This window comes from Momordica charantia (genome assembly GCF_013281855.1).
Source record: "Momordica charantia cultivar OHB3-1 chromosome 9 unlocalized genomic scaffold, Mcharantia_2.0 BLBB01000009.1, whole genome shotgun sequence".
Taxonomy (NCBI): domain Eukaryota; kingdom Viridiplantae; phylum Streptophyta; class Magnoliopsida; order Cucurbitales; family Cucurbitaceae; genus Momordica; species Momordica charantia.
Window position 1 is genome coordinate 17,444,120 of NW_028275167.1, and position 27,294 is coordinate 17,471,413.

Consider the following 27,294-nt stretch of genomic DNA (forward strand, 5'->3'; position numbering starts at 1 on the left):
TAAATACTACCGGATAATCCAAAATGAAGGAATGAAATGCTCACGCAGTTGGAGGTTTCAGAGGGAATCGGAGCCGCCGGAGACGAAATGAAATGCTGGAGGTAAAATGTTATGCGACAAAGAAAATCGGAGTCGTCGGAGACGAAGGGAGACAGCGACAATGTCGAAGAAGATGAACGGAGGTTTCAGATAAAGAAGAAGCCCGACAGTCGGAGGAATGAAAGAAAATCGAGGGAGAAGAACGGAGGTTACGGAAATTTAGGGGTTATGAGATTTTTCAGTTTTGGAAGGTGTAAGTAGTCCAATTTGAGGGATTTTCTCCTAATTTATCAATTTTATATCTTAATAATAATTTAATATTGACATGGATCTTGTGGATATATTAATAATTTATTTCATGACTAGCCAAAAGGGGCGGGCGTTTTGGGCTGCGCCACTGTTCAGGATTTCCCTATTTTGTTGCCGTCGTGAGTTGCTGAACTTTGTCATCGGGAGTTCGTCGTCCGAATCAACGGAAAAGCAGCGAAATGGCAGAGAAAGAAGCTAACAACAATGGCTACCAGCCTAAACCTGTAGCAGAAGCGTCGAAAGCGACAGAGAATGTCGCTGAAAATGGAGGGAAGACGATGACGCCATGGGAGCAGCACTCTGGCGTCATAAGCATCCCTCGCTTCGACTACAACGCACCATCTGCACTTCTTCACCATTGCCATTCTGGATTCCTCATCACATGCTCTATCAGTAAGAATCCCTTCTACTATGTCTTGCAGTCTCTTTTCTAGTACAGCATATTTCTTATTCTCGATTGTTTAACTGTGCTTTGCAATCTATTGGTCGCGATGTTTGATTGCCGTCATTGAAAAATTTGCTGGTATTAATTTCTTCTTACTGGTACTTTTAGTAAACATAGTAGGAGCCAATTTCATCTTTCTGGCCTTGTTTATACGTCATTCTTTCTGGGGAACTTTTTTTAAGGCGCTGAAAACTTGCTCGTGTAGCATGGTGGAGGTTTTTTGTTTTCTTCACTTTTTTAGGCCAGGACGAAGCCAGAAATTTTCAATGGGAGGGCACATTGTAGTTTTTTATGTATATAATGTTTCAATTTTGAAAATTTAGGAGGCAAAATGGAGAGAAAACCTTAAAAGCTTAAGGTTTATGTGATGTTTTTAAATCTAAATGGACCAAGAGTCCCTGCTTTTGGGATGTTTGTTTCTGAACAGTACCTTTCAAGTTAATAATGGAAAGAGAGAGCCAGAAAAAATGGACTATAACTCTTTCCTTTCTTTTGTCAGAGAGGGAGAAGAGTGCCACAAAAGAAGCCATCTCCATCCTTGAAAAGGTTCTGTTTTTGTACTCTGTCGAATTTTCTCGACGTCATGCATTCTAGCATTTATGACTTCATATGATCAGACTTTCTGAAGTTGAAATGGTAAACTGCCGAGTTAAATCTAGGATGTTTGAAGTAATAATTCCGGTGATGTTTATAGCTAATTATCTGTAAACACCTTGGAAATGACCTACGAATTTTATACTTGGATTTCGAAGCCTTGACACCCAAAATAACTGTCGAAGAAATTGATTAAAATTGCATTTTTATATTTTTCTATTGCCTCCTAGATAAAGTTACTGTAGCTATATTAAAAGAAGGTAGATCTAACTCAAGCATGGAATATTTTATTGGACTTAAACAAGGACATAGGGTAAGTTCTGCCTATATTTTAATTTAATCACTGTTTTAATAAGTAATCATCTTTCCTTAAACTACAAGAGTATCAATGACTTTAAGATAATCTTTTAGATAATCATCTGCCAAAGTGTTTCTTCAAAAAGGATTTTTAAGGCAATCCTGTGTTTTAAAAATAATATTTTTATTTATTATTGTACGCTGTAGAATTTTTAAAAAGTAATATTAGTTATCCAAAATCACTTCGGAAACTATACTAAACACACTCTAAATTAGTAATTTTTCTAGGAAAAATAAGTTTAAAAATAATTTTTTCAAAAGTCATCCCTAAAACACTATTAGAAATCCATTTATATTTAAGAAATCTAATCAACATTAAAATTTGAAGATACTAAGTTCATATTATGTTACTTTATCTAAACAATTATTAGGAGTTTAACCAAACACTAAAATCATAAAATAATAGTATTTCATAAAGCTTTATGAAACGAATTGGATCTGACGTCTCAATTAACCTGCATCTGCATGTTGAGTTCCTTTTCTGTTGTTAGTTGTTGCCAAAGACCAATTGGGGAACTGCCATAAACTCAAGGTCGTGGGATATTGAAAAATGCCTCTAATCCGCTTTTGGTGCCCGGTAATTAACAGAAAAATAGTAACATAGTGCATGAAAATATTGAAATTTAAATTATAATTCAATAAAATTCATGTATTTAAGACTGTACTTAATTGTCTTGTAACAAAATCAGTTTGTGTTGTTTCGTGAAAAAATGTTGTCATATGAGTATTTTAGGAAGCCTTGTCTGTGATTAATTAAGTTTTCAGTTGAAATGCAAGGTTTATTTGTCATTTGAGAGACATGGAAGGATAATGGGTCTGAAACTTTAATGTTGAACTGATGATAAACTCTTTAATAGCTAGAGCATCATTTTTTAGAAAGAGTACTTTCAACATGAGCATATAGCTAGATTACTTAATTGTAATTATGAATCGCCACATTATTCTTCAGAGAAGTTTTTGTCACTCGTTTTTCTTTCACCCAACAATCATGTTTTCTTAACTTTTGTTGTGTTTCTTGCAGTATATCCAGTACTTCAGCAGTTCTACCCCAGAAAATTTGGAGGTATCTGATGAAAATGAAGTTTCTAAAAGGAGGAAAATATGCACAGAGGATGTTGATCACAAAAGTGTTAAAGGAGAGGAAAGGAGTAGTGGTAAGAATTAATTTGCTGAAGTAATAGTAGATTTTGTGGCCAATATACACAATTTAATTTGAAGTTGCAGTTTTTGATTGTTGTCTCTCCACTGATTTCTATTGTCATATCTGACCTTGATGACATCAGATGAACATGTTGAAGGAACTTCTATGAATTCTACAAAGTGTGAGGCAAGAGTAGAGAAAAGTTCTCCTATTTCACTAGTGAAGCTGACAAGGAGTGGTCTGGTTTTGTTTACCCTTCCCAAGGATATCTCTCCTGACACTGTTTTTATTGTCTTGGACATAATTCAGTCTCTGGAAGCAGGGACTTTGAAGTCACCAGCGTAAGTAACTCTCTTTTTACTTATTTGGTTAGAATTTAGTAATTTACCATTCCAATTAAGAATAGATTGAAATAAGCTTCGTATTTTTGACACACGTGTTTGTGATATAAATTCTTTGTCGGCATTTGCTTCTGAGAAATTTACCGTCATTAGGGCTTTCATTTGGTAGTTCGTACTTTTCTAAATAGTTCTTGAGACAAATAATTTTAGAAATATCTTGTTTTCAATGGTTACTATTATGTTAATGCACTTTCTAGAAATAAAGTTAATACAATGTTTAAGAGTTCCAAGTTCTTTAGAAACTTGGAGAGAGATAAATGAAATTTCTAGAAATTGTCCTTTTCTTCCTTGAACAAGTTCTAATCAATGCGCCACCTCCCCAGATCAGGACTCGGCCGGCGTCACCAAGGAATCGTGGAGCCAATTGAGTCCAGGCAATTGAGCCACCTTTTGGGAAAACTGAAATGAGTACTAAAATTTAGAAAAGCATCACTCTTTTTAAGAAAAAGAATGGAAATTCTAGAAAAATGATAAAGCAACCTTGGGATGCCATTAAATAAACTTGGTGTGTCCATATGTGAGCAAACCAAAGAAAGGAAAAAAAGAAAGAAAAAAAAACCTAGAATCCAATCACTTCTGAAGTTTTCTCCCAAAGTTCTATTACCATCTTTCTTATCTCGGAGATCAGGGCCCCAATACAAGATTTTAACATCTTTTTTCTTTATATAGACGATTTTCATCTCTAAAATCTGGAACTACTTACATCTAATTTATTTACTACAAGCTTGACCTCCAAGTACTAAAGGCCAACATATTTAAATTTTAAAGTGAGGAAAAAATTTATCTCGTAGATAATTAGTTGATATTGGGTGACTTTTGTTGCCTAAGCTTGTTCATAAGAACATATATGTGAATTAAAACATTACTGAAACCTTGCATTATGCTAGGATGTATGGTTATATAGTTCTTTAATACTAAGAAACCATCCATAGATTCACAGAGTATGAATTTGGGGAGAGAGATAAGGAATCTCCAAACTTGAGGTCAAAGGTTTGGTTTATTAACACAACAGAGGACAAGGAAAATGTTGCACCTTGAAGCTTGATTTGGTGTAAGTTGATGGCATGGTTGATTGATATTTCTTTGATATGGTGTGTTCATGAAAGATAAGGGCTTGTTATTTAGTGGAGGAAGATGGATTTTTAGGTGCATCTATAGCTTGAACTTTTCTATTATCTTAAATTGAAAGCGTAGCTAAAATCATTGCTCATAGGGGTTAGAGATTTAAGACAAAAAGACCTTCCTTTTCCCCTATTCTCTTTATGATGACCGTGACAAACTGTTGTCAAAGGGTATGAAGTCTAAATTGTGGAAGGTTTTCTAGAGGTAACGGTTACCTTTAAAATGTTTATGTGTTGTTGAAGGTGCGATTGTTTGATTCTACCCACATCAACCAAAAGAAGAGTATTTATTTGTACTGCTTTTTATTCTTCTTGAAATGTTGGTGAGCAAAATTATCTCTATGACGGAGTTCATGTTACTAGGGAGAGCCATAGACCATAGCCTTTAGAATAGTGCACCAAAATTCATATGCAAAATTGGCATGAGAGGAAGAGATGCTCTTGGGTTTCATTGCTTCTTTTACATTAAATACACCACCTGAGCAAGAGAGTTCAGGACCATATCTTGAGTATTAAGGCTTCCGTGACTAAGCTTCCACGGGAGAATTTGAAATTTTTTTTGATATTTGTCTGGCCTAATGCCTTTAATAAATAGGAAGAGCTATTGCATCCCTGTATCCTATGAGGCTATCCAAGAGTGCAAACAGTGAAGTAAACCTGTTGGTTCCAAAGGCCAATGCCAACTACCCTTTTCAGACTATCAGAAAAATTAGATAATTAGTGATGCTCAAAGAAGGGAGTTAGTAAAATTATTTCTAAAGGAAAATGCCCTCTACTCTCCTAGATTTTTTTTCTTCTTTGTTGGAAGCTATTTGTCAAGTTTGATTATAGTTGAGTTCATCTAGCCTAGAAATCCCTCAAGTCTAAAAGCACCATGGAGATCAACAGTTGTTGTATTGAGAACAAAAACTACTGCATTTGGGATGAAAGCAAGTGTGTTGAAGATATAGAAAAGACATCGTTTTGCCTCGTCTCTCATCCTATTTAGTATGGTTTGGGAATATTTTCGTTGAGTTATTGCAAGCCCCACTTCGTTCGTTTTTCTTTAAATATGATGGAGATTGATATGAAACCCTAGAAAATTGCAGATAAAAACCTTTCCACCTAAGGAGGACCCCTAACTTGTCAATTTCTAAAACCCCAGATCAAATAGCACAATCCCAAGGAAAGATTAGACGAGGATTACCTTGATGATCGAAGACCAAGAGGTAAGGAGAACTCGTTCCCTACTCAAGGTTGAACACTCCACAAGAAGGTGATAGAGTCTGCTCTATTATTTATGTATGGGAGGGGAATTTACAAGTTGAGGGAGAATTCGAGAGCTCCCTAACCTCTCCTACAATTCCTCACAGGGAACAACTCAGCCACAAAAGATAATCCCCCCCTTCCCAATACAGCAGGTCATATAACCACCCTATATCCCTTTAAGGACCAAATTACCCCCTAACTAACTCGGGCCCACCAGGATCTAATCCTTTTACCTTCTTGCCCTTTCTTCTTACATATTGTTTAATGATCGGGGGCCTATCAGAAGGTTGATCAAACCTAACTTGAATGTTTCAGGTTTGCAATCTAGATCAAGAATTGCAAAGTTGATGAACCATTAGTCATCATGCTAAAACACTCCAAATTCATTATGTTTTCATTGATCCTTCTGTTCACAAGATTAAATCCCTAATCTCAATGGAAACTAAAAGACTATACTACCCCCAAGTAAAAGTGACATAGTTAATTTAAAAAAAAACACACAAAAATTGATAAATTCAATGCCCACATCATTGTGCTAAAAATATAAAAGGCCTAAAATAAGATAAATAACAATTTTTTTTTTAAAAATAACTTTGGTAATATAAAGTTCCATCATCTTCTTCTCGTGTCTTCATTTGGCTTCATCTTCGTCTCGTATATTCATTTGACACCATGAATAAAGTTTTTTCCCATCTTTATCCTCTTGATGTCTGTTAGTGGAGCTCACTACTGTTTGGACGTGAGAATCAAATGCTAGCTGTAATTGTTTGGCCCTTGAACGAGTGATTGGTCCTAGCGGCAAGACTAATGCATCTTGGTTCATATCAGAGATGTTTTCAATACTGTTCATAGTTTACCCCTCTTCTACTTTTTGCTTCTTAAAGCCCTGGTGAGTATGACAACAGAGATGGACAAGGTGGTGATAGACTTCTTTTAGGAGGGGGGCACCTCTCATGGTCTCACCCTTGTTGGAATCTTGTAAATTGGGCTCAAATGACCTTCCTTGTAACACTAGGAGGTTTGGGCATCGGTGCGTTTAGACAAAGAAATAATGCTCTGTTGCTAAAATGGTTATGGAGGTTTCTGAATGAAGAAAAGACCCTATGGAGAAGGGTTGTTGCAAGTATTTACGGGGTTGATTCTCTTGGTTGGCTGCCAATGGCCCCAAAAGGGAGAGCGAAGGGGAGACCTTGATTCGAGATCGCAAAGACAAGTGTCTTCTTCTGGAATTTTCTGTCTTTCAAAGCAATTCAAGGTGGAAGAATAAGGTTCTGGCTCCTTAGATGGGTGGGTGACACCCCCCTTGCACAGGCTTTTTCAGATTTTTGCGGTCTCTTTGAAACAGAATGCTTCCATAGCCGATTGCTGGATTTTAGATCAGAATGTTTGGGATTTGGGTTTTAGAACAGGGCTTTTTTCAGAGAATTTGATTTTTGGGTGAGCTTAGTGTAGCTTTTGGATCCTGTTGCTTTAGGAGAGGGGATGGATAAAGCAGCTTGGTCCTTGGAGGATGATGGCCGGTACTACAAAGTCCTCTTTTCTGAAGTTGATGGAAACGACCCCAGAGCGGCAGATCCCCATGATTAACGAATTTTGGAAGGACAATTCTCCTAAGAAAAATAAGCTGATTGAAAGCATACATGGTTTAGATAATTTTGAATGAAGTCATCCAGCAAAAAAAAAAAAAATGTCGGCCTTAGAAGTCCGTGGCATAGTATCTCAAAAATCTGGGAACGGGTGGATAAATATGCTCACTTCAAGATCGGAAATGGCATGTGGATTTCTTTTTGGCCGGATGTCCGGCTTGGAACTGCTTCTTTATATCTCTGTTTTCCCCTTCTTCACAAAGTGTCTTTGCCTCCCAACGGTGCTATTTCAGAATTCTGGGATGTTATGTGTTTCTTGGAGGATTACATATAGAGGATTTTTTAAAAGATGAAATTATTGAATTGAGCTCTCTTTGTTTTGAACTAGAGGGGGCGAAATTGGAGTCTCGCAACGATTCAAGGAGATGAATTTTTGATTCTTCAGGCTGTTTTTTTGTTAAATCACTCACAAGACAACTTACTTTCTCTTCTCCTTTATCAAAAGATCTTTTTTCTGCTATATGGAAATCTAAAAGCCTGAAGAGGAATGGATCAATATCTTATTATGGATTTGCAAAATAGTTGTCTTAATTCTTTCTATGTGCTGCAAAAGAAGATTCCTTCTTTTCTTTTTTATCCTTCCTTTCTTTTTCTCACAAGACTCCATCAATATTCCTCAGCTCATCATTGGACCTTCTTTGGCATCAATATCCTTTTGTTACAGCGCAATGCGGTTAAAGCTATTATTTTTGAATTTGGATGGAAAGGAATCAAAGAGTTTTCGATAACTCACAAAAGCAGTAGCTCAAGTATTTTAAAGCGACTAGATTGAAAACTTAATGATGTGCTCTTTTTGATATCTTTTTTGGTTTTTTGTTACAAGATATTTATATGAAGTGGGAGATCTTTATAACTCCTCCTTATTGTTCTTAATCTTCATTCAGTTTTTTCTTCTCTCCTTTGAGATTTTTGTACTTTTGTTCTTTTCTTGCTTTTCACTATATCAATAAAAATTCTCGATTCCTTGATTAAAAAAATGATGCCCATTCCTCAAATTCCTCTTCAATTAACAACCTCTAGAAATTAAGTCTCAATTTTCAGTTGTATGGTTGCGTAGCTGCTCTACAACGGCAGATTTTCGGTTTGAGAGGGAGTAAAGTTTTTGAAATTCGGAGAGAAGATTATTACCCAACTGTCTATCCTACTAAAATAAGAAGGGAATCCGCATCTCAACTTGCATTTAGTGAATTGACAACGAGATTGCCTAACTTTCAGATATAGAACCAAGGGGCTCTTGTTAAAGCATTTTTATGAGCAGCTGGCCAAGGCCATGTATCCATAGATGAGGGGGGGTAAAAGTTCGAATTCAGGATGAGGTCTCTCTCTTTTTTCTTTCTAGCTTTTTTCGTATTCAATAGTTAGGCCATTTTGGAACATTAACAGATGACAATTGAAGCATCATCATTTTGTGTCCGTGTTTTATGTCATCTATAAATTTCTTCGTTTGTAAGAGGAGGTATACTAAAATCGAATGAAAGTTTTGATTTTCATTTCATAATTGAGTTTGACACCACGATTGCATTTACTGCAATTCAGTAACTTGTTATTTTCTATATGCAGTTGGTGCCATCGCATATTCCCCATCCAAGCTACTTGCTGTTTGAATGAAAAAGATCTCCAGGCGGTTGTATCAAAGCTCGTTCTTCGGTTCTTGAAGAATAAAGAAAATATCCTTTCACACCCTGTAAAGGTAAAGCATGGGTCATTTTCATTAGCAGATGAAGTTTGTTTTTCTGTTTTTTTCTTTCTTTCTCTCTTTTACAAATAAAATGAACAATAGTTTTGTTGAGAAAAATGATCAAAGAGCTTCAAGGACAAGGGAAGAACGATAAACACGATCCCCTTAACTTATAGATAACACTACAAGTCTTCGATGATGTAATAAGAATTTAAAATATTGCAATACTCATGATGGCCACCTACCTTAGGAATTAGTAATTCCTTTATATTTCCTGGCACCAAATGTTGTAGGGTCAGACGGTTGCCTTGAGATTAGTTGAGGTGTGTGTACATTGACCCAGGCATTCATGGATATAAAAAAAAAAAAATTGCAGTACCACAAAGCTTAAAAGACCAAGGGGTTGATGCAAAAAACATGTCTGGTTTCATATATTTTTTAAAATGTATTAAAAATTTTAAAAAGAACCAGAAAATAGAAACAATAATCTATAGTTTTCTTTGGTGTTTTACGAGTTACTCTTCATCTATTGTATTTTTAAGTTTAACTTATTATATTATACTTTCCCCACTCCCACACGATTGCATATTTCTTCTTGTAATGTATTGAAGTTAGGTACGAAAATGGAGGTGTTTCTCCATACATTATGTGTCCTTGTGCTTTAATTTGTGTGCATTGTTTTCTTCTTTTAAGTGTCCTAACTTGGGCAAGTGAGTGAAGGCTAACTAACCAACAACAAATCTTTGGATATCTATTGAGAAAAAGACTAGAAACGGCCAAAAGAGAGTGTAGTCATCAAACACGCAATTTCGAACAAGAAACAACTGCTCCGACACCCGTGTTTTCAAGATGCAAGGGGCACCTCAAGGCAACCAACCATTTGATCGCCTTAAGGCGAGAGACAACAAAAAAGGCAAGGCTCGAGTAAAGCAAGACGTACCTTAATAAATAAATAAAAATTATATATACAGTGCATAAATTTATATAGTAAACATAGTTTAAAAAATCAATACTAAAATAGTGTCGGTGCATATATCAAAATGTCAAAAAGATAAATAAAACAACCAAATTCTCTTAGTTCCCAACAATAACAAGCAACATTAAGAAATATAACAAAGTAAATCCAAGTGTAGACCAATGTTTTAAAAGGCTTTTGAGGCTTACGCCTTGAGGCCCGCCTCGAGGCAAGGCTCTAACTTTTAGCCTCAAGTCTTACGCCTTCTTTGGACTATAAGAGGCTTACGCCTCGCATAGAAGAGGCTTACGCCTCTTTGAAAACGCACTGAGGCTTAAAGTATACGCCTCGTGTAATGATTACAAGAATACTATTAATTTTTCCAATTCTTAAAAAATATCAAGGTTTTTTTTGTATGGAATCCTAAGCAGGAGTTGTAACAATTCAATCTATTACTACTTTTACTACCTAGACTTTAAAAATAAAAAATATTGAAGACAATAATTTATAGAATAAGTAAGTTCTATTGGTGATAATAGTAGTGATGTTATGATGTTTTTTTAGAATTTTTTAGTAGTGATGTTATGATGTTTTTTTAGAATTTTTTTTTCAGTGACGAGTAACAGGTGGATATTTTGATAATTTTATATAACTATTATGTTTGGTAATACTTGACCACACAAATTTAGGATTTGTTTAATTCTTTTAATTAAAATTGAGGCTTACGCCTCATACCGCCTTGAGGCTTACGCCTCGCCTTTTCAAGAGAAAAAGCCTCGATGCCGCCTTTAGCCTTTTAAAACATTGGTGTAGACATCAAAGATCATCATCATCTTCTAAATCTAAAGTCTCTTCTTCATCTTCGACATCCTCACAATCTTCCCTTTCAATTATTCTTCATCGGTGTCATAATTATTATCACTAACCACTTGAACTCTAGAAGTTGTGGCAGTAGCAGGTGACTTTCATTTAGATCTTGATCTTGTAGATCTAGTTTGCTTTATAAGCTTTATAACACCACTAGCCTCAGCTGCATCTTCCCATGTGAGGTCATTATCAAAAACCAACTCATTATCATCTTTACTATTTTCTTCTTCTATTCTTCCAACCAATCCTTCATTTCTTTCATCAATATGATCGAAAGAAATCGGATCAAGTTGGTGCTGCAGAGTATAACGTTCTTTTAATTGCTTGGTTATATTTTATATAAACCAAGTCATTAAGATGCTTGTGCTCAAACCTGTTCAATTTTCTTGGAATGAATCGACAAAATTATTAATGAATATAGAATCAAAAGTAGAGTTTTAAATCTTCAATTAAGAACTTAAAAACTAAATTATTCTCACTTACGTGTTCAAACAAACTCCAATTGCGCTCGCATCCAGAAGCGCCACACGTTAGACTAAGTATTCTCATGGCTAATTTTTGTAAAACTGGAGCATTAGTGCGATAAAGAGACCACCATGATGATCTATGCACAATTAAACAAATGATTTAGTTGTTCAAACTTCAAAATATGTCTAAAGACTTAAAAGTAAAAAGACAGTCATTACCAGGTGTCTTTTTTTTGCCCTTGTGAACATTGCTACCTGACTCTTGCACATCCCTTTAGCTTCATTGGACTATTCTAATTCGATTGTGCACTAAACTTGTTCTTCAACATATGGTATCAATCATTGCACAATTTTGAGCAAACCATCCATAGCCTTAAGATCTTGCATAATTATTTTTTTGTTGTCATAGAAAAGAGATGCATTCAAATAATATCCAGTTGCATGTTGTAACGACCCAGAATTTCCCACACACTTTTAGGTCACGTTAACTACCCAACTGATTAGACTTAACCCCAAACACGTCATGCCACTCCCTATGCAACAATTATATAAAATCAAGTTCCACTTCTCATCAATTCAACAATAAATCAATTTCATAAAATATCAATCAACAACATTCGTGGACAACCTCACGAGGCAAATTTTATTATTCAAACTAGGCAAAACTCAATGAATGGAAGAAAACTGAGATAGGCACCTATTCCGAAATAAAATTAACAAGTGGGAACCTCCCAATTATTCAAATACGAGCAAATAGTTTATTGACCATAACATAAGGTCTTAACTAATAACTTAAGCTAAGCAAGAGTGACTAAGCAGCCTATGGTCCTCGCTCGTCATGTCTCCTCCGTCTCATCACGATGGTCGCCAACGAGTCCTTCACCTGAAACAATAATTGTAGAGGGGGGGTGAGTATATAAGATATACTCTGTAAGTAGCCCTCACCAACAATACATACACATCATGCTCAACTAAATCATGAAACATTCATAGTCATGCTTTTCAACACATTATGCATTCAAACATAGACACATTCTATAAAAATCCGGTGACAACCACAGCCAGGAATACATTAACTACCAACCTCTAGTCTCCCTAACATCTCAAGTACCTCTACACTTATCACGGCTATCCTAGCCTTCCACAGTTAACTCCTTCGAGTATAGTCGGCCCCTGACCATTTTTACCCAGAGCCCCGACACTGCTGCATCGGCCCTCGACCATTTTTACCCGAGGGGCCCCGATGACTTCACCATCTATTGGCCCTTGACCATTTTTACCCAAGGCCCCAATAGCCTTCCTTCCAAAGGACCCCTCGTATTGACCCTCGACCGTTTTTTTACCCGAGGCCTCGATACTCAATTAGTGACGTATCAGCCCTCGACTATTTATACCCGAGGCCCTGACACTCACTTATTCATTTCCTCCAAGAATCCAACTCTCACCAGAGTCTTACTATATACTTTCTTAAGCCATTACCCCTGCATCTTTCAACTCACAAATACAATTCAGCATGCTTCCACAACATAAACAACATTCTAATAATGAACTAATAAACCAATCATGCTCTCACAATATAACTTTTCTTAACAATGGCTCCACAATGAGTTTCGTCGCAACAAAGCATAACCAAACAAATTTTAAACCATTAGAGTCCGACATAGTTCACCCAAAACACTTAATATCCAGCATCAATATTCAATAAGCATTACTAAGTATAATAACACACAAGGCACGCCGAACAACTCATGCATATTCAGACAACAAACATTTCCACAGCACTACTCAGCAGTTTAGCAAAGCAGAAACCTCACCATTTTCACCGACATATATCCAACACTACTCCAAGTATACCGATTAACACAACGAGAGTTATTTAGCACAATGACGTAACAAAATTAATATTAAACGCCACAAAACCAGCCCATTAGAGACCATTTAACATACATTAACGCACGCACACGCCCCTTGTCTACTTACTCACAACCGCGCCCTTAAGTTTTGCGTCGATCTCACACCTAAGCACTACAACAGAAAAATACAGCAAGTTACGTACACTATTTAGCCTTCGAATCCAATTCTAAAAGGGTTCAAATGACTCATTACCACCAAAACCGACTTCGTGCAGGTGTGGGTCAACGCCAAAGAGGTTCGGGCTTCCAAAACTGAGTTCGAATGTCCTTAGGCTTGCTGTTCCGATGCCAAAAGCGATGGGCAATGCTGGTTTGAGTCTAAATAGGAGTGGGTACTGCGAATCGAACTCTGGACAGGTGTGGGCAAGCGTCTAAAGTCGTCGAGGGGAAGCAAAAGCCACAAATCGGGGCTGTGGGTGGTCGTCGGAGCGCGCACGGCCAAGGGCCGCCGTCGGAACGCCGCAGAAACGGCACTGCCACCACAGACTGAAGGCGTGCCGCTGCTGCCGTCGACGACTGTCGAAGGAGCGCCGCCGCCGCTGCTGTTCGGTCCGAAGGAGCGCCACCGCCGCTGCTGTTCGGTCCGAAGGAGCGCCGCCGCCGCTGCTGTTCGGTCCGAAGGAGCGCCGCCGCCGCTGCTGTTCGGTCCGAAGGAGCGCCGCCGCCGCTGCTGTTCGGTCCGAAGGAGCGCCGCCGCTCGTGGGTGTCGTCGGCCGTCGCTGCACCTCGTCGGAAAACGGACTTGTGGCTGCCGAAAGTTTTCAACGAGAAGGAGGGGGTGGGTGTGACGGTGGCTAGGGCAAAAGGAAGAAGGAGAAGAAGAAGATGAAGTCCCTCCCTTTTTTTGTTTTCTTTTTCCTTTGTTTTAAAACCAAATTAACCCAATAGAGGCCCAAAAAGTCCAAGCCCAAAAGATAAGAAATCCAACCCCCTTTAAAACAAGACCCACCACACGGAGTCCGGTAAATATAAATTTAATTGGAGTTTAGAGCCCGATAAATATGTATAAATTTAATTAACAATTAATTTAGAAATTAAATGAAAAATCTCCTGATTCGAGACTAACTAACCTGAGGGACTCGGGGCGTTACACATGTAAAGGCCGATGAAGTTGGCAATCCTACATTCTATCAATAATCTACCAAATCGGTCATACTTCGTCTTATTATCATTGAAACCACCCTTAACAACCTCTTTTGCCTTATCCATAGCTTCATAAATATAACTCATCGCTGGTTTATAACCATAAACTAGTCTCAACACATGAACTGAAGGGTTTGATGCCTTCAAACTATACACAATTGAGTTCCAAAAGGATGACATCTTAATAGTTTCAGCTGCTCTTTTCCCTTTTCAGTCATTTGCCATTTAGAAGTGGTTCATTCTTTAGAAGTAAACATCTTCCTCAAGTTGGATTTATTTAATGTGAATATTGGCTAAGGTAAAAAAATGAGGTTGCAAAACGAGTGACCACTGGTCTTACCAATTCATGTTGATTTGTAAATTCCCTATCATGTTTAGCACATACAGGTTGTTATAAATAAAACCACTAAGTTCCACCGTCTTTTTAAGACATCTCTTTACCTTATCAATCTTTCCAATATTCTCCAAAATTAAATCCAAACAATGAGTAGCACATTGTGTCCAATATAAATGAGGTCGTTTTGCTTCCAAAAGTTTTCTAGCCAGAGCATAGTTTGAGGTATTATGTGTAACAACTTGGACAACATTTTCTGCTCCGAGCTTCTCTATCATGCCATCTAAGAGTTCAAAAATATTTTCTCCAGTTTTGATACATGAAGATGCATCAATGGTTTCCAAAAACATGGTTCCGACAGAAGAATGAACTAAAAAGTTGATTAGTGTTTTATCCTTCCTATCAGTCCACCCATCTCACATCATGAACTACCCCTTCTTTTCCATTCTTCCTCACGATTGACCGTTAGGTCTTTTTGTGTATTGTACTTCTTTTTTAAAGGTATGTTACTATAGCTTCATGATAAGGATGAGGTATCAAACTAGGACCAAATTGTCCCACGACTTATAGCGTCACATGAAAACTTCTTAAGTGACGAGCTAGGAAGCACCGACATGCCAAATGGGCTGCCGACACACGGCCGACACGTGTCCGTCGCGCGATTAAGGTGTCCGAAAATTTTTTTTACTTTTAATTTTCTGACACGCGTTGGACACGCAGCCAATACGCGTCTGACAAGGATGAGACACGCTAGTGGGTTTTTTTTTCCCCCTTGTTAAAACAAGTGTTTTTAAAGAATTTGGACTTCGATATGGTTTTTTAATGAATTATTAGGCCCAAAGCCGATTACGGTTATGTAAAAGTAAACTTAGTTTTACTTCTCTCTTCCCCTCTATTGGATTCACACGCAAGGTCAAAAGAAAAAAAATTCTTCACCTCCTTCCTCACGCTCTTCACGCACAGGCCGATTCATCTTTCATTTTCTTTATTTTTCTTCACCTCCTTCCCATTATTCACGCACGGGGCTCGGGTTCCTCTTCCTTTTCTTTCGGATTTCTTCACGCTACAAGGTATGTTTCTTCTAACATTCTGTTTTTTTTTTTTTTAATCAATAACATTCTGTTTTTTATTTACAACATGAATGTTATAGACCTATGGTATTTATGTTGATGTTTAAAGGTAAAAATAGCATTAAATATTGATAATATGATAAAATATGCACACACACACACATATATATATATTAAAAAAAAATTAACGTGTTCCCAGCGTGTCGTGTCCTACTTTTTTGGAAATTGACGTGTCGTCGTGTCCATGTCGTGTCGTATCCGTGTCGCTTGTGTCAGTGCCTCTTAGGCGAAGAGTATTTAGGAGAATTCATGCTTGATATATCCACACATGATGAATTTCATTGTAGTATCCCACCCTTTTCTCAGAAATAGTTGATTGCTTAAGCTTCTTCAATCTAATTCTATCATCAACAAATTTAGGAGGATGTGGATAAACAATTTATCCAATGGCTCCTTTGGTTGTGGTGGCTTTAATTGTGATTGACATTGACTTCCACCAGAAGGCATATAGGAGCTACTTACTACTTCCTCTTCTACTACCACTCATGCTTATTCTTGTTCGCTTGTTCGCTTGTTAGTTGATCCACTTCCACCAAATACTTCCACCTGATCTTCCTCATCTTCCTCAATCAAGATTATATCCTCATAGAAAGGGTAGGAAAGGTTAAATTCTCATGTTAGGCCTCCTTGCCTATTGCAGGAAGGGTCGAATTGAGGCCATAATGGCCAGGAGAGAGAAAGAATAGAGCCTAGTGAGAAGTGTGTATGAGACGATACAGTTAGGGAGAGGGAGGATATTTTGTATTCAATGCCTAGGTGCTTGGGTGATAGGTCAGGAGAGGTTCCCCACCCTCTCGTATAGGTGGTTGGCTGCTGTAATGCTTACGAGTGCTTACGTGTTTTTGGTTGCTTGAGTAATAGAAAGTACTGTGAGGAAATACCTCACATCATGGTATTAGAGCCTGTTTGTCCCGGAAAACAAGGAAGAATGACACAGAAAGAACTTTAGAAGTGTTGTGAGGCAATGGAGAAGGAGATCGTTGGCTTGAAGGAGGCGATTGCAGCAATGAATAAGAAATTTGAAGATCAACAGTGGATGAGCGAGAACATCCAGAAAACCTTGGAAGTGGTTGATTGAAGTGGATCAACTAGCAAGCGAACAAGAACAAGCATGAATGATAGTGGGAGAAGAAATGGAAGAGGAAGTAGTAGCATCACTTATATGCCTTCTTGTGGAAGTTAATGTCAATCACAAATTAAGTCACTACGACCAAAGGGGCTATTGGATACATTTGTTTATCCATATCCTACCAAAATTGTTGATGGAAAAAATAGATTGAAGAAGATTAATCAATCAACTATTTATGAGAAATATGACAAAGAGGTGAGGGATGCTATTCTGAAATTCATCATGCATCGGATATATCATGAGTGGTATTCCCCTAAATACTATTCACTTAAGAAGTTTTCACGTGATGCTAGAAGCTGTGGGGCAATTGGTTTGGTTTAATACCTGCTTATCATGAAGTTAGAGTAACCTACTTGAAAAAAGAAGTTACAAAAGATCTAATGGCCAATCACGAGGTAGAATGGAAAAAAAGTGGTTGTTCATTGATGGTGGACGATAGGAGTGATAGAACACTAATCAACTTTTTAGATAATTCTTCTGTTGGAACGATGTTTTGGAATCCACCAATACATCTTCATGTATCACAGATATTGCATCAAACTATCCACTAATTGGAAAACTTTTGGAAGCAAAACGACATTTATATTGGACATCATGCGCTGCTTATTGTTTGAATTTAATTTTGGAGGATATCAGAAAGGTTAATAAGGTAAAAATGTGTTTTAAAAAGGCAGTGGAACTTAGTGGTTTTATTTATAACCGCTTGTATGTGCTAAACGTGACGAGAGAAGTTACAAATCAACATGAATTCGTAATACCAGTGGTGACTCGTTTTGCAATCTCATTTTTTACCTTAGCCAATATTCATAGAAATAAAGTCAACTTGAGGAAGATGTTTATTTCTGAAGAATGAACCACTTCTAATGGCAAAGGATTGGGGAAGAGAAGAGCTGAAACCGCTGAAACCGTTATGATGCCATTCTTTTGGAACTCAGTTGTGTACTTTGAAGGCATCAGGCCCTTTAGTTCGTGTGTTGAGGCTAGTTGATGGTGATAAACCAACTATGGGTTATATTTATGAAGCTTTAGATAGGGCAAAAGAGGTTGTTAAGTATGGTTTCAATGATAAAGAGACGAAGCATTGACTGATTTGGGAGATTATTGAAAGAATGAGATTGCCAACTTTATCAGCCTTTACATGCAATGAATATTATTTGAATCCATATCTTTTTTACGACAACAAAGAGAGAATTATGCAAGATTTTGTAGTCATGGATGGTTTGCTTAAAATTGTGCAACGATTGATACATTTGTTGCAGAACAAGCTCAATGCACAATCGAATTAGAAATTGTACAATGAAGCTAAAGGCAAGTTCGAGAGTTAGGTAGCAATGTTCAAAATGGCAAAAAAGACACCTGGTAAAGTCTGTCTTTTTAAGTCTTTAATAGACATATTTTGAAGTACTAAATCATTTGTTTAATGTGTGCGCAACATCATGGTGGTCTCTTTATGGCACTATGCTCAAATTTTATGAAAGTTAGTCATAAGAGTACTTAGTCTAATGTGTTGCACTTCTGGCTGTGAGTGCAATTGGAGTGTTTTTGAACACGTAAGTTCAAATAATTTAATTTTTATATTGTTATTTGAAGATTTAAAATTCTAATTTTGATTTTATATTCGTTAAGAATTTGTAGATTCATTCCAAGAAGAGGAACATGTTAGAGAAAAAACATCTTTAATGACTTGGTTTATATAAAATATAACCAAGTACTTAAAAGAACGCTATACTCTACAAGATCAACTTGATCCGATTTCTTTAGATCATATTGATGAAAGTAATGAATGGTTGGTTGGAAGTTTCCAATAAGAAAATAGTGAAGATGATAATGAGTTGGTGTTTGATGACGATGACATCACATGGGGAGATGTAGCTGATGCTAGTGGTGTTACAGAGCCGATAAGGCAAACTAGAACTATAAGATTAAGATCTAAAGGAAAGTCACCTACTAAGGTCACAACTTTTAGAGTTCGAAAATCAACTATGCAGTGAGGCTGTCCAAGATTAGATTCAGAGGAGGATGATGATCTTTGATATTTTCATTTACTTTTGTTCTATTTCTTAATGTTGCTTGTTTTTGTTCGGAACTAATAGAATTGGTTTGTTTTATATATGTTTTTGAAATTTTGATATATTCACTATGACACCATTTTAGTATTGATATTTTAAGCTAGGTTAACTATAAAAATTTATGGACTATATATATAATTTTTATTTATATATTAAGGTGCACCTCGCTTCAGTTAGGCCTTGCCTTTTTATCAAAGGGTTTGTTACCTTGAGGTGTGCCTTGTGCCTTGAAAACACTGGTCTCATTCCAAAAAACTGTAAGCTAATAGAGTCAATGAGCCCTTTATAAGATAATTGCTAAGGTCTTAGCTGAGAGATTGAAAAAAGTCATTCCCTTTATTATTGATAATGCCCAAGCTACATTCGTAGAGGGAAGATAGATCCTGGATGCAATTTTAGTGGCTTTGGAAGCCATAGGAAATCTGCAAACCACGAATAAGAGAAGAGACTTTAGATTTAGAGGAGGATGATAATCTTTGATAGTTACACTTACATTTACTTTTGTTCTATTTCTTACCGTTGCTTCTAGTTGGGAACTAATAGAATTTGGTTGTTTTATGTATCTTTTTGACATTTTGATATATTCACTATATGATACCATTTTAGTATTGATATTTTAAATTGTTTACCATAAAAATATATGTACTATATATATAATTTATTTATCTATTAAGGTGCGCCTCACTTCAGTCAGACCTCGCCTTTTTTGTCGCCTCTCGCCTAATGGCAATAAAAGGATTTGTCGCCTTGAGGTGCTCCTTGAAAACGTTGGCCTCATTCTGAAGAACTGCAAGCTAGTAGAGTAAATGAGTATAAATCAATCAGTTTAGTCTCCTCCTTTATAACATAATTGCCAAGGTCTTATCTGAGAGAGAGAAAAAAGTCCTTTCCTTTATCACTGACAATGCCCAAGCTGCTTTCGTGGAGGGAAGACAGATTCTGGATGGAATTTTTGTGGCTTTAGAAGCTATAGGAAATCTCCAAACCTCGAATAAGAAGGATTTCTTGCTGAAACAGGATTATGAAAAGGCTTATGATATAGTTTAGTGGGAGTAGAAAAGTTTTGGTAGGAGATCGCGAATGTGGATCAAAGGGTGTGTCGACAGCCAATTTTTCTATTATTATTAATGGCAGACTCTGATGGAAAATCCATGCTAGAAGAGGTTTGTGTCAGGGTTGTTCCCTTCCCCTTTTTTTCTTTAATCGGGGACTCTTTTAGTGGGTTGGTCCATCTGTGCTGCAGAAAGAAGATGATTAGGCTTTGAGGTTGGGTCGAAGAAGGAGCATGTCTCCCACTTGGAATATGGGTATGACACCATATCATTGAATGTTAGCTGGAAAAGAATTATAGATTGTTTTGGGGGTGGAGAAATCTGTGGACTATGTTTGGGATATCGTTAGATTTAACACTTCGTTAGGAGGCTCGGTTTCTAAGTCTTTTTGTAATTATATGCTAGGCCTGATTCTTTTGGATTGGAGTCCTTTTCTTTAGAGGGCTTCCTCTTTCAGGGCTGTTTTTTTGGATGCTATTTTGGCATTTTTTTTGTAGCTCTTGTATCTTTTTTCATTATTCTCAATGAAAGTATTGTTTCCCATTAAAAAAAAAAAATTATATGGATATGACACCTTTTTTTCTGCCCATACAAGAAGGGGAATCTAAGGAATTGGTGGAATATGATTAACTTGTTTGTTATGGGCTTGGGTCTCTCCAGCAACTTGGCAAAAGCATCTTTGGTTGGTTTTAATATCAGTGCATGTAGACAGCTAAACTAGGCTTTGAAGATGGGGTGTAGAGTGAAAGAGTTGCTGTTTATTTATTTGGGGAGTCCCCCTGGGTGGGAACCACTGCTCCTTGGCTTTCTGGAGGCTAATGGTGGAAAAATTCAAAGTAAAGTTGGAAAAATGGAAGAAATTGCTGGTCTCAAAAGGGGTAGTCTAACGTTGGCTCAGTTGGTCTTCAACAGTCCCCCCATCTATTATTTTTCTCTCCTCAAAGCTCCCGTGGGCATCACCTGTGAAATGGACAGATTGGTGAGAGACCTCTTTTGGGAAGGCGGTGGATCTCACCCGTGTAGAAATCTGGTGAATTGGGGTGCACTTCCCTTCCTCTGAAATGTGGTGGTCTGCAGATAAGGGCTTTCCAGCAAAGGAACAACGCCTTACTTATCAAGTAGTTGTGGAGATTCACTCAAAAAAAGAGCTTCCTGTGGAGGGCGGTAATTGCCAGCGTCTATGGTTTGGAACTGAACGGATGGATGATCAAAAATCTTAAAAGGCAAAGCTAGAGGGAGACCTTAGTTTGATATTGCAAGGAATAGTGCTTTTTTCCTTAAGTTCATTCTCTTTAAAGCCAATCAAGGGAGAAGGATGAGATTCTTGAGAGGTAAGTGGACTGGCGAGTCCTGTTGGATTTATCAATATTTGTGTAAATATTAGTTGTCAATATTAGTTGTTAATATTTAGTCTTTATTGTTGATATTTAATCTTTATGGTATTTATTGCTTTCCTTGTTTGTAGTAGGTCATTCTCCTATATAAGAAGACCTAAGTTACATGTTTGAATATATTAAAATATTTTTTTCTCTCTCAAATTCACATGGTATCAGAGCTTTAGGAAATAAAGCCCTAATTCTAAAAGGTTAGCCATCATCAGAAACCCTAGTCGTTATCAGAAACACTATCCATCACAAACAACTCACGACATCTCCCCTCGCCGTCAGCGATCTCTTCACGGCAACTCCACTATCACCATCCAAACGCGCAGATCTGTCGTCCATCATCGCAGATCTGCCATCGTTTGCGAATTAGCCCAGCAGTCCATCAATCACATCTCCGTCAGCCATCAATCACATATCTCCTTCGCCCGTCATCGCAGATCCAATTGCCATCCGTCAATTGCATATCTCCGCCAGTCGTCAATCGCACAGTCAACGGCGACTGTCATTGCCGTCCATCATCGCCGGCCGTCTCCGCTCATCTCTGCATTTTTTTGGGACCATCTTCATCGTCGCATATCCACCGTTCACCTACTCAGATTCGTTAGTAACAAATCTCAGACCCGTTCGCAGCAACCCAGTCGCCGCCGGTCTCGCTGCCGTCTACAGTCGCTGCCGATCTCTCCGCTGTACTTCATTGCCGCCCCATTCGGATTCAAGTTTTTTGGGTTTTTCAAACCCTAGGCCAGTCCGGCTCTCAAATCAGTCCCGGAAAGTACTTTGGTTCAAACTGGTTCGGGTTGATTCGTCCGGCTTAACTTATTCTGCCTTGGTTTAACTCTCTTGGTTATGGTTATCTCCTTTCTAATATCAATTTGTGGCCTGATTTGATTTGGTTAATTATTTTCTGGTGTGGTTCTGTTGTCAGCTTTTGATCAGGACGAGTTGTTTATTTAAAATGGTCCAATTCTCAACTGACAATGGTAGAGAAATGTTTGGTGATAGTCGTGGTGACTCAAGTATAGAGCAAATTCATCAAATCCTAAAATTGCTATCCTCCAATTTACCTTCTAATAACTCATGTGTATCATTGACACAAACAGGTATTTATTCTAAGGTTTTCTCGTGTAGTAACTCATCTCCATGGATTATAGATTCTGGAGCTTCTGATCATATGAGAAGTTCCTCTAATCTCTTTGAATCATACCTTTCTTCATATTCCAATGAAAAAGTTAGAATTGCAGATGGTAGTTTTTCTTCCGTTGCAGGAAAATGAACCATTAAATTGACTGAGACCATTTCGTTACAGTCTATCCTCCCTGTTCCACAATTAGCTTGTAATCTTTTATCTGTCAACCAACTTTCTAAAGATTCTAACTGTCGTGTTACTTTCTTTGATTCCCATTGTATTTTTCAGAATCAGAACTCGGAGAGGATAATTGGCCGCGGTAGGATGCTTGATGGTCTCTACTACTTTGATGAAGGTACCTTTAGTTATAAAATAACTCAGGGTCTTAGTAGTATTAGTTCTCTTTCTGTTAGATTATGCTTTGGTATCGTAGGCTAGGAAATCCCAGTTTTTTCTATTTAAGATATCTGTTTCCAAAGTTATTTAAGGGAATTGATTGTTCATCTTTTAATTGTGAAAGTTGTGTTTTAGGAAAAAATCATCGTTCTACATATTTTCCAAAACCTTATAAAGCTTCCAAACCATTTTATTTAATTCACAGTGATGTTTGGGGTCCTAAAATCAGTACTCATAGTGGAAGAAGATGGTTTATTACTTTCATTGACGATCATTCTCGTCTGTCTTGAGTTTATTTAATGTCAAAAAAATATGAGATGAAAGACATTTTCAAAAACTTCTATGAGATGATTGAAACTAAATTTCAAACAAAAATTTGTATTTTACATTGTGATAATGGAATTGAGTATTTTAATGAGTTTTTGGGAACTTTTTTGAAAGAAAAGGTATGGTTCATCAGTCTACTTGTTGGGATACTCCTCAACAAAATGAGATTGCTGAAAGAAAAAATAGGCATTTACTTGAAGTAGCACGTGCTATAATGTTTTCTATGCATGTTCCAAAATATTTCTGGGGGAAGCGGTTCTCACAGCGACCTACCTAATAAATAGAATGCCTACTAAAGTTTTAAATTTCAAAACTCCCATTGAGTCCTTTAAAAATATTTTTCCAATATCCCGCATATATTTTGATCTACCTCTCAAAGTTTTTGGGTGTACTACTTACGTTCACACCTAGTCATTTCAGGTCGAAACTTGACCCTTGCACTATTAAATGTATTTTCTTAGGCTATGCTTCAGGTCAAAAGGGTTATAAATATTTTGATCCTTAGATAAAATTTTTTTTTGTAAGTATGGATGTGTCTGTTTTAGAAAATCAACCATATTTTACCCAAAATTCTCTTCAGGGGGAGAAAATAAATTTGGAAGAGAATTTTTGGGATATTTCTGTTCCTCTTCCTAGTCCTATCTGTTCGGATTTTACTAGTCCTTCGATGTCAAGTATAGAAACTATTCAATCAGGGGGAGAAATACGACAAAATGATTTTGCGAATCCTTGTTTTGAGTTAAAGTTTTATACTAGAAGGAAATTCAATTAGAGGAACCAAGATCAAATAGTTACTCCTACAAAAATTCTCTTGTTGTCTCTGACCTTGATGTTCCTATAGCCATTAGAAAAGGCGTTCGAAGTTGTACCAAATATCCTATTTCGAACTACATTTCATATTAAAAACTATCAAATAGTCATAAGGTCTTCACATATAGGATAACTAATTTGTTTGTTCCAAGGAATAAACCTGAAGCTTTAGAAGATCCAAATTGGAAACTAGCTATCGTGGAGGAGATGAATGCTCTAAAGCAAAACAAGACTTTAGAGATAGTAGAGTTGCCAAAGGATAAGAAACCAGTGGGATGTAAATGGGTGTTTACCGTAAAATGTAATGCAAATGGTAGCATCGAGATATTCAAGGCTAGATTGGTAGCTAAAGGTTTCACTCAAACCTACGGGATAAATTATCAGGAAATGTTTGCTCCCGTTGCAAAAATTCTCTATTAGAGTTCTTCTGTCTCTTGCAGTTAATTCAAATTGGCCTCCCCACCAGCTTGATGTGAAAAATGCTTTTCTTAATGGCAACCTTGAGGAAGAAGTTTTTATGGATTTGCCACCAGGTTTTGAAAAAAAACTCGGATGGAATAGAATCTGCAGGTTAAAGAAATCTCTCTATAGCCTCAAACAGTCTCCTAGAGAAACAGGATTGCTTGGTTGCAGGATCGTAGAAACTCCTATTGAACCTAATTTGAAATTACAAGCAGCAAATGCAGAAGAAATACAGGATAGGGAACAATACCAGAGACTTGTGGGAAGATTAATTTATCTGTCACATACACGACCAGATATTGCATTTGCTGTAAGTATGGTAAGTCAATTCATGCATGCACCTGAATCAACTCATTTTGAAGCTGTCTACAGAATCTTGAGATATTTGAAGGGAATTCCTGGAAAAGGTATTTTATTCGAAAAGAATAATAACTTTCAAGTAGTAAGTTTATACTGATGCAGATTGGGCTGGAAGTACTACCGATAGAAGATCTACTTCTGGTTATTGTTCTTTGTTGGAGGAAATCTAGTTACATGGAGGAGCAAAAATACAAAATGTAGTGGCCAGGAGTAGCGCTGAAGTAAAGTTTAGAGCATTGGCTCATGGAATTTGTGAAGGTATATGGATTAGAAGGATGCTTGAAGAATTGAAGATTCCTCAGCCGACACCTATACAGATTTATTGTCACAATAAGTCTGCCATATCTATAGCTCATAACCCACTGCTACATGACCGGACCAAACATATCGAGGTTGACAAACATTTTATTAAAGAGAAGATTGATGCAGGTACAATATGTATCCCTTTATCTTCCGACAACAGAGCAACTTGCCGATGTTTTAACTAAGGGACTTCCAAAGAAACAATTCGACAATTTAATCAGCAAGCTGGCTATGGACGACATCTTCAAATCAGCTTGACGGGGAGTGGATTTATCGATATTTGTGTAAGTATTAGTTATTAATATTAGTTGTTAATATTTAGTATTGTTGATATTTAGTCTTTATGGTATTTATTGCTTTACTTGTTTGTAGTAGGTCTAGGTCATTTTACTATATAAGAAGATTTAAGTTACATGTTTGAATATATTAGAATATTTTTTACTCTCTCAAATTCACAAGTACATGATTTCCCAGATCTGTTCTTGCTTTCTTGCAATATGGATATAATGGTTGTAGATTGCTGGAATGAGGAGCAACATGATTGGAACTTGGGGCGGAGAAGAGGTTTGCTTGATAGGGAGGCTGACAGTTGGGTTTGCTTGGTGGCTAGACTTCATGCGATGAAGGTTGGGGATATAGCTACAGATCGTTGAACACCCATGAGAGGGTACAAAAGAGTGCCCTAATTGGGCTTTGTCGCCATCGGTTTGCTCAATGTGCTTAAGGGATGAAGAATTGCTAGACCATGTTTTCATCCACTGTCCTTTTGCTACGAGGGGTTGGCTCTTTTTGTTTGGTTTCCTTGGCTGGTCAGGTTGCATGCCGTGCTCTATAGAGGCATGGTTGTCAGAAGCTCTTTAAGGGGTAGCTTGGGATAGAGAAGGTTATTTTGTCTTGTGTAGCTAGAACTCTCCTTTGAAATATTTGGCTCGAAAGGAACGATAGAATTTTTGAAGATAGGTCTTCTTTTTTTGACCGTTATTGTGATAGTATAATTATCGTCTCTACGATTATTCGTGATTGGAGAGCTTTTATTTTGTAGCTGTGGGAGGGGGTTTCCTCATCGACAGCCCTTCTTTCTAAGGAAAGGTTTCTTTATAAAAAAAAGAAAAAGAAAAGAAAAGAAAGTCTTCTTGCCTTTTTATTTCTTTCACATTCAGAGAGAGAGAGAGACAGAGAAATGGCAAGCGCCTCCTTTTTTTTATTTGATGCACGTTTACGTGTATACACATATTCATATATATGTTTTTGAGTGTAGTTTGCAGTAGGGTACAACAGAAGAGGCATTGAAGAGACTGAGATGAAGACTTGCAAAGATAGTTCTGGTGCTAACGTTATGGCGAGTCGCGATAAATGCTTCAGCATTGTGGCCGCTGCGGTTAAAGATGTCGTCTCAAACGCTGTTGTGGATCTGAAATCTCCCGAGGTGAGCAGATTACTCTAATGCTGCCCACTACTTCCAATACATCTTTCATGCTATTTCATATTGTAATGTTGTCTTGTGCTGCACTGATTATCTTACAGTTCTGCGTCCTTGTTGAGCTGCTTCCCCTTTCTGGGTTGCCTCTGCCGTCGTTGGTAGTTGGGGTGTCAGTTCTTCCAAGCGATCTTGTCACGACGAAGCCACGACTTTGCATCAAAGCTTTGACTTCAGATACCAAGGCAAAGAGTTGAAGGCACAAGTCAATAGTATATTTAATTCTATTCATCTCATAGAAGAACAAGGTTGGAAAACTTCAGACTGCAGATTTTGAAGAAATTATTAAGATTTGTGAATTCATGTTCGTGTATGATTAAATTATTATTTTATTAATATATTTAAATATGTTAACATGTTTGTTAAGAAAGTTGATTTCTTCCTAGTGGGTGGCATGCTAACGCATTCAAATATATTAAACAATAATTTAATGACTACTTTTTTGTTAACAAATTTTAATGTTTTTTTTAATCTTTTTTCAGGAGAGAAGTTAATTGATCATTTTTAATAAATTAAGAGTAAAATTAAGAATCATCGAGAAGATAAAAAACTATTGGGCTGAAATGTTAGTATGGCCTTTTTAATAAATATAAATACATTAAAAAAAACT

The 27,294-nt window shown here is 37.1% G+C and overlaps 1 protein-coding gene across 5 annotated transcripts; it reads left to right on the forward strand.

Annotated features, from left to right (window-relative positions):
• Positions 1 to 410: 410 nt before the first annotated feature.
• LOC111024819 (uncharacterized) lies at positions 411 to 27,054 on the forward strand. 5 transcript variants are annotated; one of them, XR_015787110.1, is made up of 8 exons: positions 411 to 741; positions 1,293 to 1,339; positions 2,766 to 2,898; positions 3,028 to 3,226; positions 8,862 to 8,991; positions 22,838 to 22,904; positions 24,523 to 25,491; positions 26,466 to 26,606. XR_015787110.1 is itself a non-coding variant. In XM_022302615.2 (7 exons), exons 1-7 carry the CDS (start codon positions 528 to 530, stop codon positions 26,879 to 26,881), a joined length of 1,041 nt encoding a protein of 346 aa, XP_022158307.1. In that variant the 5' UTR covers positions 411 to 527; the 3' UTR covers positions 26,882 to 27,054. The 5 variants fall into 5 exon arrangements, 1 of the variants encoding a protein (XP_022158307.1); XR_015787112.1 differs by lacking the exon at positions 26,466 to 26,606 and adding an exon at positions 25,724 to 26,459; XR_015787111.1 differs by lacking the exon at positions 26,466 to 26,606 and adding an exon at positions 25,682 to 25,699.
• Positions 27,055 to 27,294: the final 240 nt, after the last annotated feature.